The following is a 13,193-nucleotide window of genomic DNA, read 5'->3' on the forward strand; positions in this document are numbered from 1 at the left end:
CATTTCATCAACATTCATTTTAGATGTCAATCCTTATTTCGTGGACGGCATCCAACTTATAAATCCGTTAGCGAGTCATGTCGATTCTGGCTTCTCATCAGCTTGCGTGTTCGTTTACCACGACTAGCGCCGCAAACAAACCACCAACAACTCGTTGAGCCATCACAGCGCCTGTACTCCCGCGAAGCCCAATACAAATGACCTTGGCTGGCTTGGTGTGTCTCGCTGCATTCACGGACATTGAGACCCTGAATCTTTCGGGACGTGCCACAACAACCTTTGGAATAGAAGCAACTGCCCAAGCAGATATTGTGACCGGGTCTGATCCCGTGTTTTCAGGAGGCAACGGATACCTGCCTTGATCCCTCCGCATGGAAAGCGTGGATGATTTGTGTCTGGGAACGAAAAATACCCATTTGCCAGGCAACATGCCTCTCCGCAGGTGGAGCCCTAGGGTGCTTGCGTCAAGCGTGAAACTTAGTTGGAAACTGGATCTTGTCGTTCAAGTCTCGAGGTTGGAGGCAATCTCCATTGGCGACTGCTTGCCATATTTGTTCGCTCTTTCTCACCCGGCAAGAACAAGTTGTGATCAGTCACTCTCGGTTTCACAGGGACCAACAGGCATCCTTCGATCATGTGATCAGACAGCATGACCAAAAAGAACCGCGTACTGAGCATTGAAGCCAACCACTCAAAGTGACCCAGTTCGGCCGTGTCATCCATCTTTGGTACCGTCGCACGACAACGCATATTATTTTCCCCAGGCTTGATGCTGACTGGTGGCACGTTCCGCCTTGTCCAGTAGATCTTGCTCTCGAGTCGAACCGAGTCATTTCTCGTCCTGGATTGATATCGGCCACTCTACGCTGCTGACGATTCAACAACTCCTCGCCAGCTATTCAGCCTCTGGTCGCTTTGCATCCGAGACTGGAACCCCTCACCTACATCCGACTGTTTGTGTTGGGCAGCATCTAAGACATTTGTGCAGGTACTTGGTGATTTGCCGTGGAACGCTGCGCGCTGCTGACTTGAGCCGTCTTCTAGTAGCTTTCGGTGTCCAGAGTATTCATCAGCCCATGCCATGGAGCTGAGTCAGGAATCTATTCACGATGTTATCCACCCTACTGCAGCCTTCTCGGGTCCTCCATCAACCACCCAGCTGGGCTCGGCAGTTCGGGATGACCATGTTGTTGACTGGCAAAACTCATCGCTGAACCCAAAGAACCGCATTGATAGCCTCAGCCCACTGGATCGTCCTCTCTGGCGCATCGATGGCTGCACTGCTTTCGGAAGCCAATTCTATGCTGTTCCTCTGTTCATCGACTCGATGTCTCCTATTCGAATGGATGTTTTCATTCCCGAGCCCTCCAAGCTCTCACCAGAGCTTCGGCTTGCACTTGATGTTGATGTGGCATTTCATACCACGAGTGCAATGCGCATTTCGCGTCTCGGAATCACTCAACATGTGCTCCGCATCCTGCAACACTGGACAGCTCGGCAGCAGGAGCCTCTGAAAATCTTCAGTAACATACCTTTCGGTTCCAGGATTGTGCTCAGGAACATGCCCATGAACGTTGCTGACGCGGAGGTCACCATCGCTCCGACTCACTATCTTGAACGCCAACTACTGTCTGTGGCTTCTCTTGAGAATGCTTGGGGAGGCGACGTTGAGTTACCGCCGACTGTCGATCTTGGTGACGTGGTATACGTCTCACAGCTACACGACAGCGTCTGCCTCGTCAGAATCGGAGGCAAGATATGGATTTTCAAGGCACTTACCAGTTACACCAAGTACCTTTATCACGAGCTAAGGCAGCTGCTCATCATCCCACCACATCCCAACATTGTCTCCCGCCCTGTGCACCTGGTTACAAAGAAATGCAGTTTTGGGAGTAAGGTGGCCGTCGTCGGATTCACTCTCGAGTACCATATTCACGGTAGCCTGCGTGATCTGATCCCTTTTCTCAAGCTTCACAACATGGTGTCTCTGGCCGACGAGACAAAATGGGCTATACAACTAGCATCGGCGTTGGTGCATCTTCGTACAACATCCAGTATCTTCTATCCGGATCTCAGGTTGGACAACATCGTTCTTTCAGCTAGTCGAGATGCCGTTATGGTTGATTTTGAGCAGCGTGGGGTCTGGTGTGAGTTCGCCGCTCCTGAAGTCAATGCTCTGGAGTACGTAAGGCTTCTTGCTATCGATGAAGAAATACCCGCGGAAGTCAGCGAAAAGTATTCGAAACTCTTGACAGAGATGCTTCCGCATTGGGAGGCGATGGGTGAGAGCGAGGAGTACAAGTGGCCATGCAAAGGCTATAATGTCCCATGGGCATGTCTCACACCAAAAGAGCAGGAGGCATGCGAGGTGTATATGCTTGGCCGTGTATTGTGGTGCATCTTTGAAGGGAATAGCGCTCCCCAAAGAGCCGCAGTCTGGCTTTCATATCGATGGGAACCACTTGTCGAGTTTCCAGGATACACGAAGACTCCTGGAGCCATGCAGAAATTAATCGATCGTTGCACACGCGGAAGGCAGAATGGCCTTAGTAGGCTGATTGTGAGGGAGAGAAACCAGCTCGTGCTCCGAGAGCTCGAGAAAACAGGGCTCTCCACCCCAGATGGGGTGCAGCGGACGGCCAAGGAGTGGTGGTCGAGAGAAATCGATGCATCGGAGACGTGGCTCAGGCGAAGGATCGAAGGTATGAAGAGGGGTGATTGGAAGGAGAACTACTACGACCGGCCTAGCCTGAAGGATGTTCTTGCGAACCTTGAGGCCTTTCGCGATGAAAGGGGTTTCAAGTTCTGACTTGGGCCGGTGACAATCGGACGATCCGGATATGTCTCACTCCACTCAAAGGCATAGCAAACAGCAAGCGAGTTATTCAATAAGAAGCAACAGAGTTTGATACACTAAATTCACTTTCATAAGTATGGCCTAGTCAGTTTTTATTTTATTTTATGAATCTCCATATTTGGTATTCAGCTTGTAAAGTTGTTCATGTCAATAAATGATGCTTATTTTCGATGCACATTGTCACCAGTCGCCAAAGTCTCCGTGCCTCATCTGGTTCTCCTTGTCTTGCGGCGACTCGTTTGCCCCTGAACTGATCTCTTCAAACCAGATCCGGTACTCGATGTTCTCAGTCTTCTCAGCATTGCCCTAAATCGCTGCACGTAACCAGCTGGCGCTCCATAAATCTCAATCTTGCCGAGAAGTTCCTCGAGGTTATGTAGGAACTGGCTCGCAGCTTCGGGGATCAGATTAAGGACGTTAAGAATGAAGTCTTGATCTCGATCACCAATTAGCCGCAGGTAGAGGTTTCGGTCGATGCGTGGTGCATCTATTGGACCATGGTCTGTATTGCGAGATACCACCAAATCCAGAATGTGCACGAAGCTGCGAGCTGCTGATAAGGCTTCCCTTGCTGAAATAGGGCTTTCGCGGGTATAAATATCGTGGCGCATCCGGCGAACGCAACCTAGAATATGTGAAGCTGCCCATGGAACATCTCGGGTGGGATCAGGATCTGAAGTTTGGCCTGGGGTGTCGAGATCTCGAACAACGCGGTCAATACGCTGTGTAAGTTTGTAGAATACGTCCTTTATAGGTTCTTGTGGGCGAGATAGAGAGCGGAAATAGTGAAAGAAGTGATGGTTATCTAGAAGCATACGAGATATGGTTTCTTCCAGGTCGTTTCGTTTGATGATCTTCCTGCTGTGACAACCCTTCTCAAAGATATCTGGTCTGAAGTCCCCTGGGTCCATGTTATAGACAGAGGAAAGCATTTCTCGAGCTTCCTGGGCGCGGAAAGCGTCAGGCTCGTTGTTATATTCCGAGTCCGGTGTGACGAGGTGGCAGTGAAGTCCCTCCGCCAGGACATCGAGACGAAAATTAGATATATTTTGGAAAGCTTCGCCCATCTCCTCAGCATGGCCTGCTGGGCTCATCCTGAGAGGCTTGCTGAGATCAGTTTCGTACAGAGTTTGCTTGACGATCTGATCTAATAGCCAAAGGAGGTGCTGGCAAGGCTGTCCATCATCTCGGCATGAGCAGCTGAGGTTGGAAGTGCCGTCTTGTGGCGCGCGGATCCGCACAGAGCGCGTGACAAGCTCTGTCATTTGGAACGCATATGTATCATCTATGCGACGGCACTTTTCTAGAGCGATCTTTGGGGGCTCTTTGAAGGTATCGCGGACGATTGACTGAGTCTCTTCAGGGAGGTGGTCGATAAGATATGTGAGCTTGGTTGGGGATCGGATAGCAGAAGGCTCATCATCGTCGTCGTCGAATTCTGAACTGTAATCTACATAGCTAGAGCTATCTGATCTTGTATCAGAGTCAGAAGATGATTCATCGTGGTGAGATTGCTCGGTTGTCCGGCCTAGGGATTGAGCCCTGGCACGAGAGCGGGTTGCTGGAGACATGCTCTCGAGAGATAGTCGACTTAAACGAGAAGAAGGAGGATACATCGGCTCAGAAAATTTTACAGTGCCGTGATAAGGTTTATGAGAATACAGAGTGGTTATTCTATGGCTTTATATCGCATGTCGACCCAACAAGGCTGCTGCTGGCAGCGACTTATATCGAGAGACCCCAGTTGCGGCCATTGGTGGTTGGTTACAAGCCTCATGGCCGGGCTCAAGGACACAAGAGAGGGGCCCAAGGCATCATTTCCAATATAGAACAGAAATTGTAGCCTTGAGACAGGATCCAATAAGTGTAGACCATTGTTGAAAGCTCGCAATAGGTAGAGAGCTAGAGGTTCCAGCTGTGGCTGTGGAGTCCCGGTGGTGCGTTCCATGACAATGGGTGCAGATAGTGAGATACCCACTCATGATCAAAGGAATGACTCCTTCGGTAGATGGGTGAAGTTGGGGCAGCTGTTGTTGGTAGCTTTGTTGGTTGATGATTGGTTTATATAGGCTTGAGGATGCTTGGATTCTTGACTCAAGTAGATTAAAACGTGCACATGAGGTTGCCATTCATCGAATCAACAGGTATATCACAGGTGACTCAACACTCAATACTGTCAAGTCGATAAATCAATTAAAAGTAATCGCATTCAATACGACCTCAAACTAATACCTACGTCGAAATCGACGTTGGTTTACTTTATTCAAAGCCTCCCACACTCAGCCACGAGCCCACTGCCTGGCGGCTAAAGAACCACTCACAGCTCTCCACGGCTGATACTGCGACCTCATCGACGGCCCAGCTGGTGAATCGGTAGACTTGCAACATATCCGCAGTTCAGGCCAAGCCCGATGCGACCGGAGAAGCCTACTGTTTGCAAAGCCAACCGTCTGTCCGGCAAGGCATTTTTCAATTAATAGCTCGAGAGCTGGCATACAGCTTGTCCACGGCTTGCTGAGCAGATTGCTAGCCAGCCGAGTGACCAATGGGACATGGCAACTATGAGATCATCTACCATGGATCACGCTCAGTGAGCAATGTCCAGGCCTCTAGAGTTAAGTTTCATCTCTCGAGCTACTTCGCATGTCACAGACCTGGCAAGATTCTTCACAGGGCCCAGTCCTTGCGCAGGGAACCTTCAATCTTGAAGGATGCCCTAAGCCGAGACGCTTTGAGAAGGACTGGTCTTCTCATTATCAAAACAAACTGACTTCAATCTAGTTTACTGGTGTTTATCCGTTTCTTTCCCCTTGCTGATCTCAAATTTCATAAATTGCGCAACGTGAAACCCCCAGCGGGAGAGGTGGAGAGTCGAGGCCATTTCTACGTCACACATCTGTATGGTCGCGAGTCCATCAGGCAGATCATAACTGTGAACGAGGGGGTGTTGGCTTCTCATGGCCAAGGCTTCCAGGTCGAATAAGAATAAAAGGAACAAAGAGACGCGAAATGCAACAACATCATCAAGGCCTTTCCTATCCCAGGCCATGCTTAAAAGAGCAGTTTGTGACTGGTCGTATCGCCACTTGCTGAATCAACCTTGAATTTCCCCAGTGCACCTAATTCCCAGAACCGTAAAGGAGAGGTGTTTGCGTGTCAAGCGAAGTCCGAACCAATAGTAAAACCACCTCAGAGGTGATGCGAATTTGGGCTCATGTTACAGAGTCCCTCCAACAAGCGATCGAGATGCATCATGCACAGGTTAGTGCAGGTCGAAGTCCATCGTCAAAACGGACGACTCGGGAGGATGCGTGGCTCTTGGCGGTTGCTTTGGTTGGGGTCCTGCCTTTTCGGAGGATCGTCTTCGGATCCGGCGAAGGAGATTTGGGAGAAGACGAAGACCGGCCTGCAGACGAGGATTTCGAGTTCCTAGGCAGGCTATCCGCAGACCGGTCGGATTGTCAATCGATGCCATGCTGTTGCTTGAGCTGAGCTAAAGATTCCCGGCGGGCTTCGAGGTCCTCTTTTGACTTGGCCATCTTGTCTGGCTGGTGGTATAGAACTGTGATTTTGGTCAGTATTCAATTGCCCCTGTGCATACGCCTAATGCAGTCATCGAAAAATGAATCATTGAGACGCAAGGGTGACGAGGCGGACGCACCAACGAGGTATCGGTTTTGGAAATTGAAGCCGTTGAGCTTGTCGCAGGCTTGCTTGGCGTCGGCTACGTCTTCATAGACAACGAAGGCAGTACCCTTGGTGTTGTTGGCGATACCCTGTCGAACCTGGCTACAATGACTGTCAGTATTATATCGCAAAGCGCACACCCTCGAAGTGACAACAATGTTGTCTTCATTGACAATTGTCGCGTGTCGAGTAACAGGGTCTGTGCATACCGAATTGGGCCAAATTTTCCGAAAAGGTCGAACAACTCTTCCGGAGTGACGTTGTAACTATGAGTCGACATCGATTAGTCGTTATTCGGACACGAGGTTATCATCGCGGTTCCTATCATACCTCAAGTTCTTTACGAACAGAGCTCTGGGAAATCAGTTAGCGAATGTCAGACAATGCAAGTAGGTACGTATCGCAGAGGTCGATCGAGGTCGAGAATGCGATGTGATGAATGAGGCGCAAGAATTCGAACGATGATTTTTGGTTCTGTGCCAGACACAACAGGCGGGAGCAGCGACTTACCGATTGACTTCTGGGGCTAATTTACCGCCGCGACTACTCATCTCTTGGATGATGGTATGATGGTGATGATACAAGTTCTGTAGGAACGGAGAGGGCGCGGTGCTTTAACGGGACGAGAAGAAGGGATTATTTGAGCGGAGCGGAGAATGGGGAGGACGGGCGACGGAAGGCAAGATCTATGCACGTGACCTACTAATCGGGCGACCAGGACGGGCGGAGCGGCTTTTGACGAATCACGAACGTTTAGCGCGAGCGACCTCGTCACTTGATAGTAGGGAACTCTAAAGGTGAGCAGAGATATGATAATGGGAAGACGTATGGTATATCTCTGTTGTTCCTGTCAAACAACTACTTCTTATGTTTCCTTTCTCACCTTTTCCACAACTGTCTGTCCATGCAAATGGCTCCGACATTCGTCACGCGACCCTACCAGATGCCATTATCAAGTCACCGCATCTATCCATACTCACTCACGTCAGGCTAGATGAGTGACCTGTCGCTACATGAGGCTTACCGAGACAGCATTGGGGGCATGCGGCCAAGGCAGATAAGGCCAGGTACCGTGCAAGTCCACCACGACATGGAGTTGCGTACCCGCTGATAGAGAATTGGGCGGCACTTCTAAGCCGAGGTGCAGCCAAATGGGCCCTGCAATGTCTGGCTACTAGCGCCTTTGCGTGCGCAGGTATCACTGCACCTGTGAGTAGCCCGGTCACCTGGACACGTGGAGGACTTGTTTTCAGGGATCCTTGATCAATCAGCAACCAACCTCAGTCCATAAGTCGGTCCAGGTTAGCTCTCGGTCCAAAGACTACCACAGCGTGTTCGCCAGCCGAACAAAAAGCTTGATTAACCAATTGAGAGAGAGCAACTTGTTCAGCTCATCAGCATTTTATCCTGTCGTATATCCTAGGTTTATCGTCTATCAGAGAAAACAGAAAATATTTATTATCAAAATCTCGGTTACTCAAACACAAGAAATGACTGTCACCATGGGGCGCCTTTTATGATTCTCCACTAGCAAATGTGGTTCACTTCCTCACTATTGGTCAGCACTGTTCGATAGAGCATATGATGTCAAAGGTATCATTGTGATAAAAGACGAACGAGTACGCAAGAGTTCGAAAGCAACAGCACCCTGAGAGCTGCCCAGGACTATACTGTACGGAAGACAAGAGACATATTACTATGCACGCGGATCAACCTCGTTCATTCCCCTGAAGCGCCCACCTAGTACTGGCTCGGTTTACTTCATCACCAACTTAACTCAGCCCAGCCAGCCTCGTTCTTCATTCACTTCACTTGACTTCACCTCCCATCCGCTCTCTCTCACAAGATAAGTTATTAGAATAAAACATTTTAAATGTATTATTCAGGGTTTAAGCTATTGGTTTATCCCCCAAAACCAGCTCTGATCTAAGAAAGGCTCTGTTCTCGCCTTCTCACAGCGGTTGAGCTGCTCCGAGACCTCTCTATCTTGCACACAAAGAGTTGATCGACATGAACGGCTCCACAACGCCTCGTTTCGGCTATGATGTCCTCTCCGTATTCGACGTTCCTTCTAACGCCCGAGACTTCCTTGCCGACGTCATCGAGTCCCATCAAGCACCAGAAGAGACCAAAGAGCTTTTCCAAGAGAGCCTGCTAGCACGCGCTGCAGACTGGCATTATCTGATCGAATGTGCCAAGTCCATGCGAAGAGCTCGCCCAGGAGATAGAAGCAGCTTGCAAGCGCAAGACGTCCTTGCCGACGTATGGTACACGCTGAGCGGGCAGGATCCTCCACCTGGTGAGGAACCATGGGAATTAACCGACAGGCTTATTGCTCGGGCTAAACAGCTTGAGGTTGACCCCGAAATCCGACCACCACATATCACCGAGCAAATCGAAAATCACCGACCACAGTGGCTTGGATCAAAGGGTTTCCCAAAGACAACGACATATCTCACGACATCCCCTTATTGGTCAGACCAGCCCCATGGGAGGCGCCCAGAAGGGAGTAAAAACCTTGCGAAATGGAAAGATCGAGCATGCCTCCCTCTAGCTTCTTCACAAGCACGCGTCTCTGCAATACTACACTCACAAACACCCGACAATGAGACTCATCAAACTCTGAGTGTTGATAAGCGTGCTGGTGGGCAGGGTTCCCCGCAAGGAGGCGCTCTGTGCGACATGACATTGATTGTCAAGCCTCAAAGTTCAATTTCGCCATACTTTGTAGCCACTTCAGCATCGGATGAGGCTGGTCAAGTCATTGCACTGGCGCGAAAGCGACCGCCGCGGGGAACTGTTCCTTCGGTTCCCTTCGCGCCTCTCACATCACAAGAGTTTGGTCTTATCCAAGAAAAGTTTGCCCACGAACCATTCTGGCTCCTCATTGTGGTGACGTTTCTGATTCGGACAAAGGGCACACAAGCAATCCCTACATTTTATAAGGTAAAAGAACGATTTCCTACGCCAACGCACATTGCAAGCGAAGAAAACACCGAATCGCTGGTCGAGATGATACGCCACCTTGGCCTTGCGGAGCACCGTGTAAGTTTGATGAAGAAGTATGCCCGGGGCTTCTTGGACCAGCCTCCAGTTGCTGGCATCTATTACAAGGTGAAGAAGTATGATCACAGGGACATCGACCCACTGAGTCTGTACCAACATGAAGGCAGTAGTGCACCGTTGGTGGACAAGGACTCGTGTGGACAAGATCTTTTAGAGGCCTGGGAGATTGGACATCTTACACAAGGCAAGTATGCTCTAGACAGCTGGCGCATCTTTTGTCGGGATGAGCTACTTGGACGAGCGACGGGCTGGAACGGCGAGGACAGAGATCCTAAGCTCCAGCCTGAATGGATGAGGGTTCGTCCAGATGATAAAGAATTAAGGGCATATTTGAGATGGATGTGGATGAAGGAGGGCTGGGAATGGAACCCAGACACAGGTGAGCGTACAGTTCTGTGCGAAGAGTTGCGAAATGCTGTCAATCAAGGGAGAGTTGTGTATGATGAGAAGGGCGGGTTGAAGATTCACGGTCTGGCCTATTCAGCAAATGCTTTGGCATTAGGGGAGGAAGAGTTGATGGCTGAAAGCTAGACAAAAGCCATTGTTGACTCACTTACTTGACTGATCAACCTTGGCCCTGTTGTGTTGGTTACTCATACGAGTATATAGTACTTTATAAGGTGTTAGGTAGTTGTTGAGTAGGCAGACACCAACGTGAAGGACAACCAGATTCGAAGACGAAAAAGTTCACCCACCTACCACAGCCTGTATTCAAGTATTTTATCTACCAACTACGGAGTACTAGTTGTCGAGTCCGTCTGTTTGGTCTTCCGTGGTACCATATCGTGATACGCCACTGAGGTAGCATCGATTTGGGGGATGTTTCCATTCTTGGACCATTTAGCTCCCGGCTCTAACCAAAGTGGTGATGGGGACATTGGGGAGTGGCTGGGTCCCTTGCTAAGCCTAAGCCTAAGGCAAGGCACTGTCTAGCTGCCCTTCCTGACCTGTATGTACATACGAGAGAACAACCTGGAAGACGAGGGGAGGTCCGAGAGCACCTGCAGAGTTAGGTAGTCGGTAGGTACCTTTGATTTCCCCTCTGTTCGGCAGTAGCCCCAAGTCATGCAAGGTCTCAATTGAAGCACAAATAGAAGCGAAGGGAGGGGAGCTTAAAAGTGGGACGACAATAGGCTCCATCACGGGATCTCTAAAGGACACCGTTGTACAATCAGACCCGACCCTAATCTAAGCCAATCCGATACTACTCTTTTTCTCTATTCGACTCGACTCGTCTGAGCTGAGGTCATCGCCTGCAATTGATTCACAAAGGACAGCTTGCCTCGTCTCGTTCCTGTTGTCTTGCCTCTCCTTGCCCTATTTCTCACTCTTTTTTTTTTACTTCACGTACCTAAACTTTGTTTGTAGAGCTTCTCGAACAAACTCCCCCAATTGGAATTCGTCTGCCATTGTCTCTGGTCGAGTTCTAACGTCCTTACTCTTATCCCACCAGGCTTCACCAGCTGCTCCAAGTCTCCCTCTCTTCTGCTTCACGACGACCACCGACTTCCAGTCCTGGGAAGCATCGCCCTGTTTCATCCCGCCCGTCCAGCAGGTCTGCACGTGAAACAAGCTTCCACCCGACACGAACCTCTACATAAAGCAATGTCCCAGCGATTCAACTCAGGCTACGGCCTCGGCGGCCCCGCGCCTTACGGCGGCTCCCAGGCTGCTGAACCTCAGCAGGGCGAGGGCTTTCTTGAGCAGATTCGTCCCTACACTAGCAAGATTGAGGATGCGCTCGACACAATCAGCGAGCCGATCAAGCCGTGAGTCGAGCGACGTACTTTATAAATGCCTTTGGAGCTCCAAGAGCTGACCATTTGCCCTCTTTGACAGCTACCTTCCTGCCATTGGCCGTTTCCTAATCGTCGTCACTTTCTTCGAAGATGCCCTTCGCATTGTCACCCAATGGTCCGATCAGCTGCTTTACCTGAAGGACTATCGTCATAGTAAGATGCGCATTGCGTTTCTGATCCCAGATGACACCGTTGGCAGTACTGACACATGACAGTTCCTTCCGGTATCACTCATCTCTTCCTGCTCGTCAACATTATCGCCATGTTCTCTTGCTCTACTCTGGTCATCATTCGAAAGCATTCCGACTATGCCGTCGCCGGCCTTATGGGCGTCGTTGTCACACAGGCTCTAGGATATGGTCTCATTTTTGATCTCAACTTCTTCCTCCGAAACCTTTCCGTCATTGGTGGTCTTGTCATGGTCCTGTCAGACTCTTGGGTTCGCAAGACACAGGTCTTTGCAGGTCTTCCCCAGATCGACGAGAAGGATCGCAAAATGTACTTCCAGCTCGCTGGCCGCGTTCTGCTCATCTTCCTCTTCATCGGATTTGTCTTCAGTGGAGAATGGTCTCTCTGGCGTGTCATTGTCTCCTCGCTCGGAGGAATTTCCTGCGTCATGGTCGTTGTTGGCTTCAAAGCCAAGTACAGTGCCACTCTTCTTGTTGTCATCCTGAGCATCTTCAACCTATTGGTCAACAACTTTTGGACAGTGAGTAACTTGCGGGGTGTGCCGATTGTATATAGAATGCTAACAAGTCGTACAGCTCCACGAACACCACCCCCACAAGGACTTTGCCAAGTACGACTTTTTCCAGATTCTATCTATCGTTGGTGGTCTCCTGCTTCTCGTCAACAGCGGCCCTGGCCAGTTCAGCATTGACGAGAAGAAGAAGGTCTACTAAGTTCGGCACCAGAACCAGTACAGCAAGCTACGTCCAGTACAAGGAGCGCCAAGGTATCCGGCGTTGGCAGGGCATTTCCTATTTACTATCTCGAGAAGGAAATTGATAAAGAAAAAGGTGCGATCATCTGCATGATGACCGAGCGCGTGTTTTGGTGATAGTGGAGTGGCACCAGTTTTGGCACGATATATGGAGATTATAAATCTGCCGTTACAGCATATCAGACGAAATGAATACATGGATGATCTCTACGTTGGCTGATGCTCATATCACAGATAGGTCGAATGACTGGCGTCTAGACTTGTTTTGTTTGACCGGTTGTCGTGGATTGGAGACAGCCTTGGGGAACAATTATCCCAGGTGATTTGCCGTACAATGGGCTTTGTCTGTATCTCCTTACATAACCATCAACATTGAATGGAAACGAAATCAATGCCTGTTCGAACAAATGTTGGTCTGCATTTGATCATTGGCGTGATATCAAAACAGGCAACCAAGTCTCAGACTGAAAGGAAGGGAGAGGTAGGATAATCATGTTACATGTTTGTTTTTCTTATACCATAGTGTGCTTTTATCTCCTGCTATCATCCTCCATGTTGTCAGTCTCTCTGCAGCCTAGAGTAGCTTACCTACTGATATGTCCCGATCACCCCTTCATATACACCCCTTCACCAGACTGCGGAAACGGCATCACAGATAATAGCAGGGCAAAAAGACATACAACAGCGGGAATTCGCTGGTCGTCACCGACCCAACTACTAATCCGCCCCTTATTAGTTTATCTATGGGAGATCAGACGGGATCCCGAGTTCTCTAGTAGGTATGGTCGTATGTGGAGGTGATGTGTCCAATATTTGCCTATGAGAAACGACTAGAATCATC

At 49.7% G+C, this 13,193-nt stretch overlaps 5 protein-coding genes and 1 non-coding gene across 6 annotated transcripts; 3 read left to right on the plus strand and 3 right to left on the minus strand.

Moving 5' to 3' along the window:
- Positions 1–1,081: 1,081 nt before the first annotated feature.
- On the plus strand, positions 1,082–2,809 carry FPRO_01091 (uncharacterized protein; the record flags this gene model as incomplete). Its single annotated transcript, XM_031219181.1, has 1 exon — positions 1,082–2,809. One exon carries the CDS (start codon positions 1,082–1,084, stop codon positions 2,807–2,809), a length of 1,728 nt encoding a protein of 575 aa, XP_031075381.1.
- Positions 2,810–3,063: 254 nt separating this feature from the next.
- Positions 3,064–4,428, minus strand: FPRO_01090 (uncharacterized protein; the record flags this gene model as incomplete). Its single annotated transcript, XM_031219192.1, has 1 exon — positions 3,064–4,428. One exon carries the CDS (start codon positions 4,426–4,428, stop codon positions 3,064–3,066), a length of 1,365 nt encoding a protein of 454 aa, XP_031075382.1.
- Positions 4,429–6,318: 1,890 nt separating this feature from the next.
- Positions 6,319–7,095, minus strand: FPRO_01089 (putative RNA-binding protein (RRM superfamily); the record flags this gene model as incomplete). Its single annotated transcript, XM_031219203.1, has 5 exons — positions 6,319–6,419; positions 6,519–6,646; positions 6,754–6,810; positions 6,875–6,898; positions 7,055–7,095. 5 exons carry the CDS (start codon positions 7,093–7,095, stop codon positions 6,319–6,321), a joined length of 351 nt encoding a protein of 116 aa, XP_031075383.1.
- Positions 7,096–8,554: 1,459 nt separating this feature from the next.
- Positions 8,555–10,141, plus strand: FPRO_01088 (uncharacterized protein; the record flags this gene model as incomplete). The annotated part of the gene is made up of 1 exon (XM_031219214.1): positions 8,555–10,141. One exon carries the CDS (start codon positions 8,555–8,557, stop codon positions 10,139–10,141), a length of 1,587 nt encoding a protein of 528 aa, XP_031075384.1.
- Positions 10,142–11,215: 1,074 nt separating this feature from the next.
- On the plus strand, positions 11,216–12,311 carry FPRO_01087 (uncharacterized protein; the record flags this gene model as incomplete). The annotated part of the gene is made up of 4 exons (XM_031219225.1): positions 11,216–11,379; positions 11,450–11,562; positions 11,625–12,118; positions 12,174–12,311. 4 exons carry the CDS (start codon positions 11,216–11,218, stop codon positions 12,309–12,311), a joined length of 909 nt encoding a protein of 302 aa, XP_031075385.1.
- A 714-nt stretch (positions 12,312–13,025) lies between these two features.
- rrna39 lies at positions 13,026–13,141 on the minus strand. Its single transcript, XR_004093501.1, has one exon. It is a non-coding gene; the product is annotated as a ribosomal RNA (ribosomal RNA).
- Positions 13,142–13,193: the final 52 nt, after the last annotated feature.

This window comes from Fusarium proliferatum, assembly GCF_900067095.1.
Source record: "Fusarium proliferatum ET1 genome assembly, contig: FPRO_scaffold001, whole genome shotgun sequence".
NCBI lineage: Eukaryota > Fungi > Ascomycota > Sordariomycetes > Hypocreales > Nectriaceae > Fusarium > Fusarium proliferatum.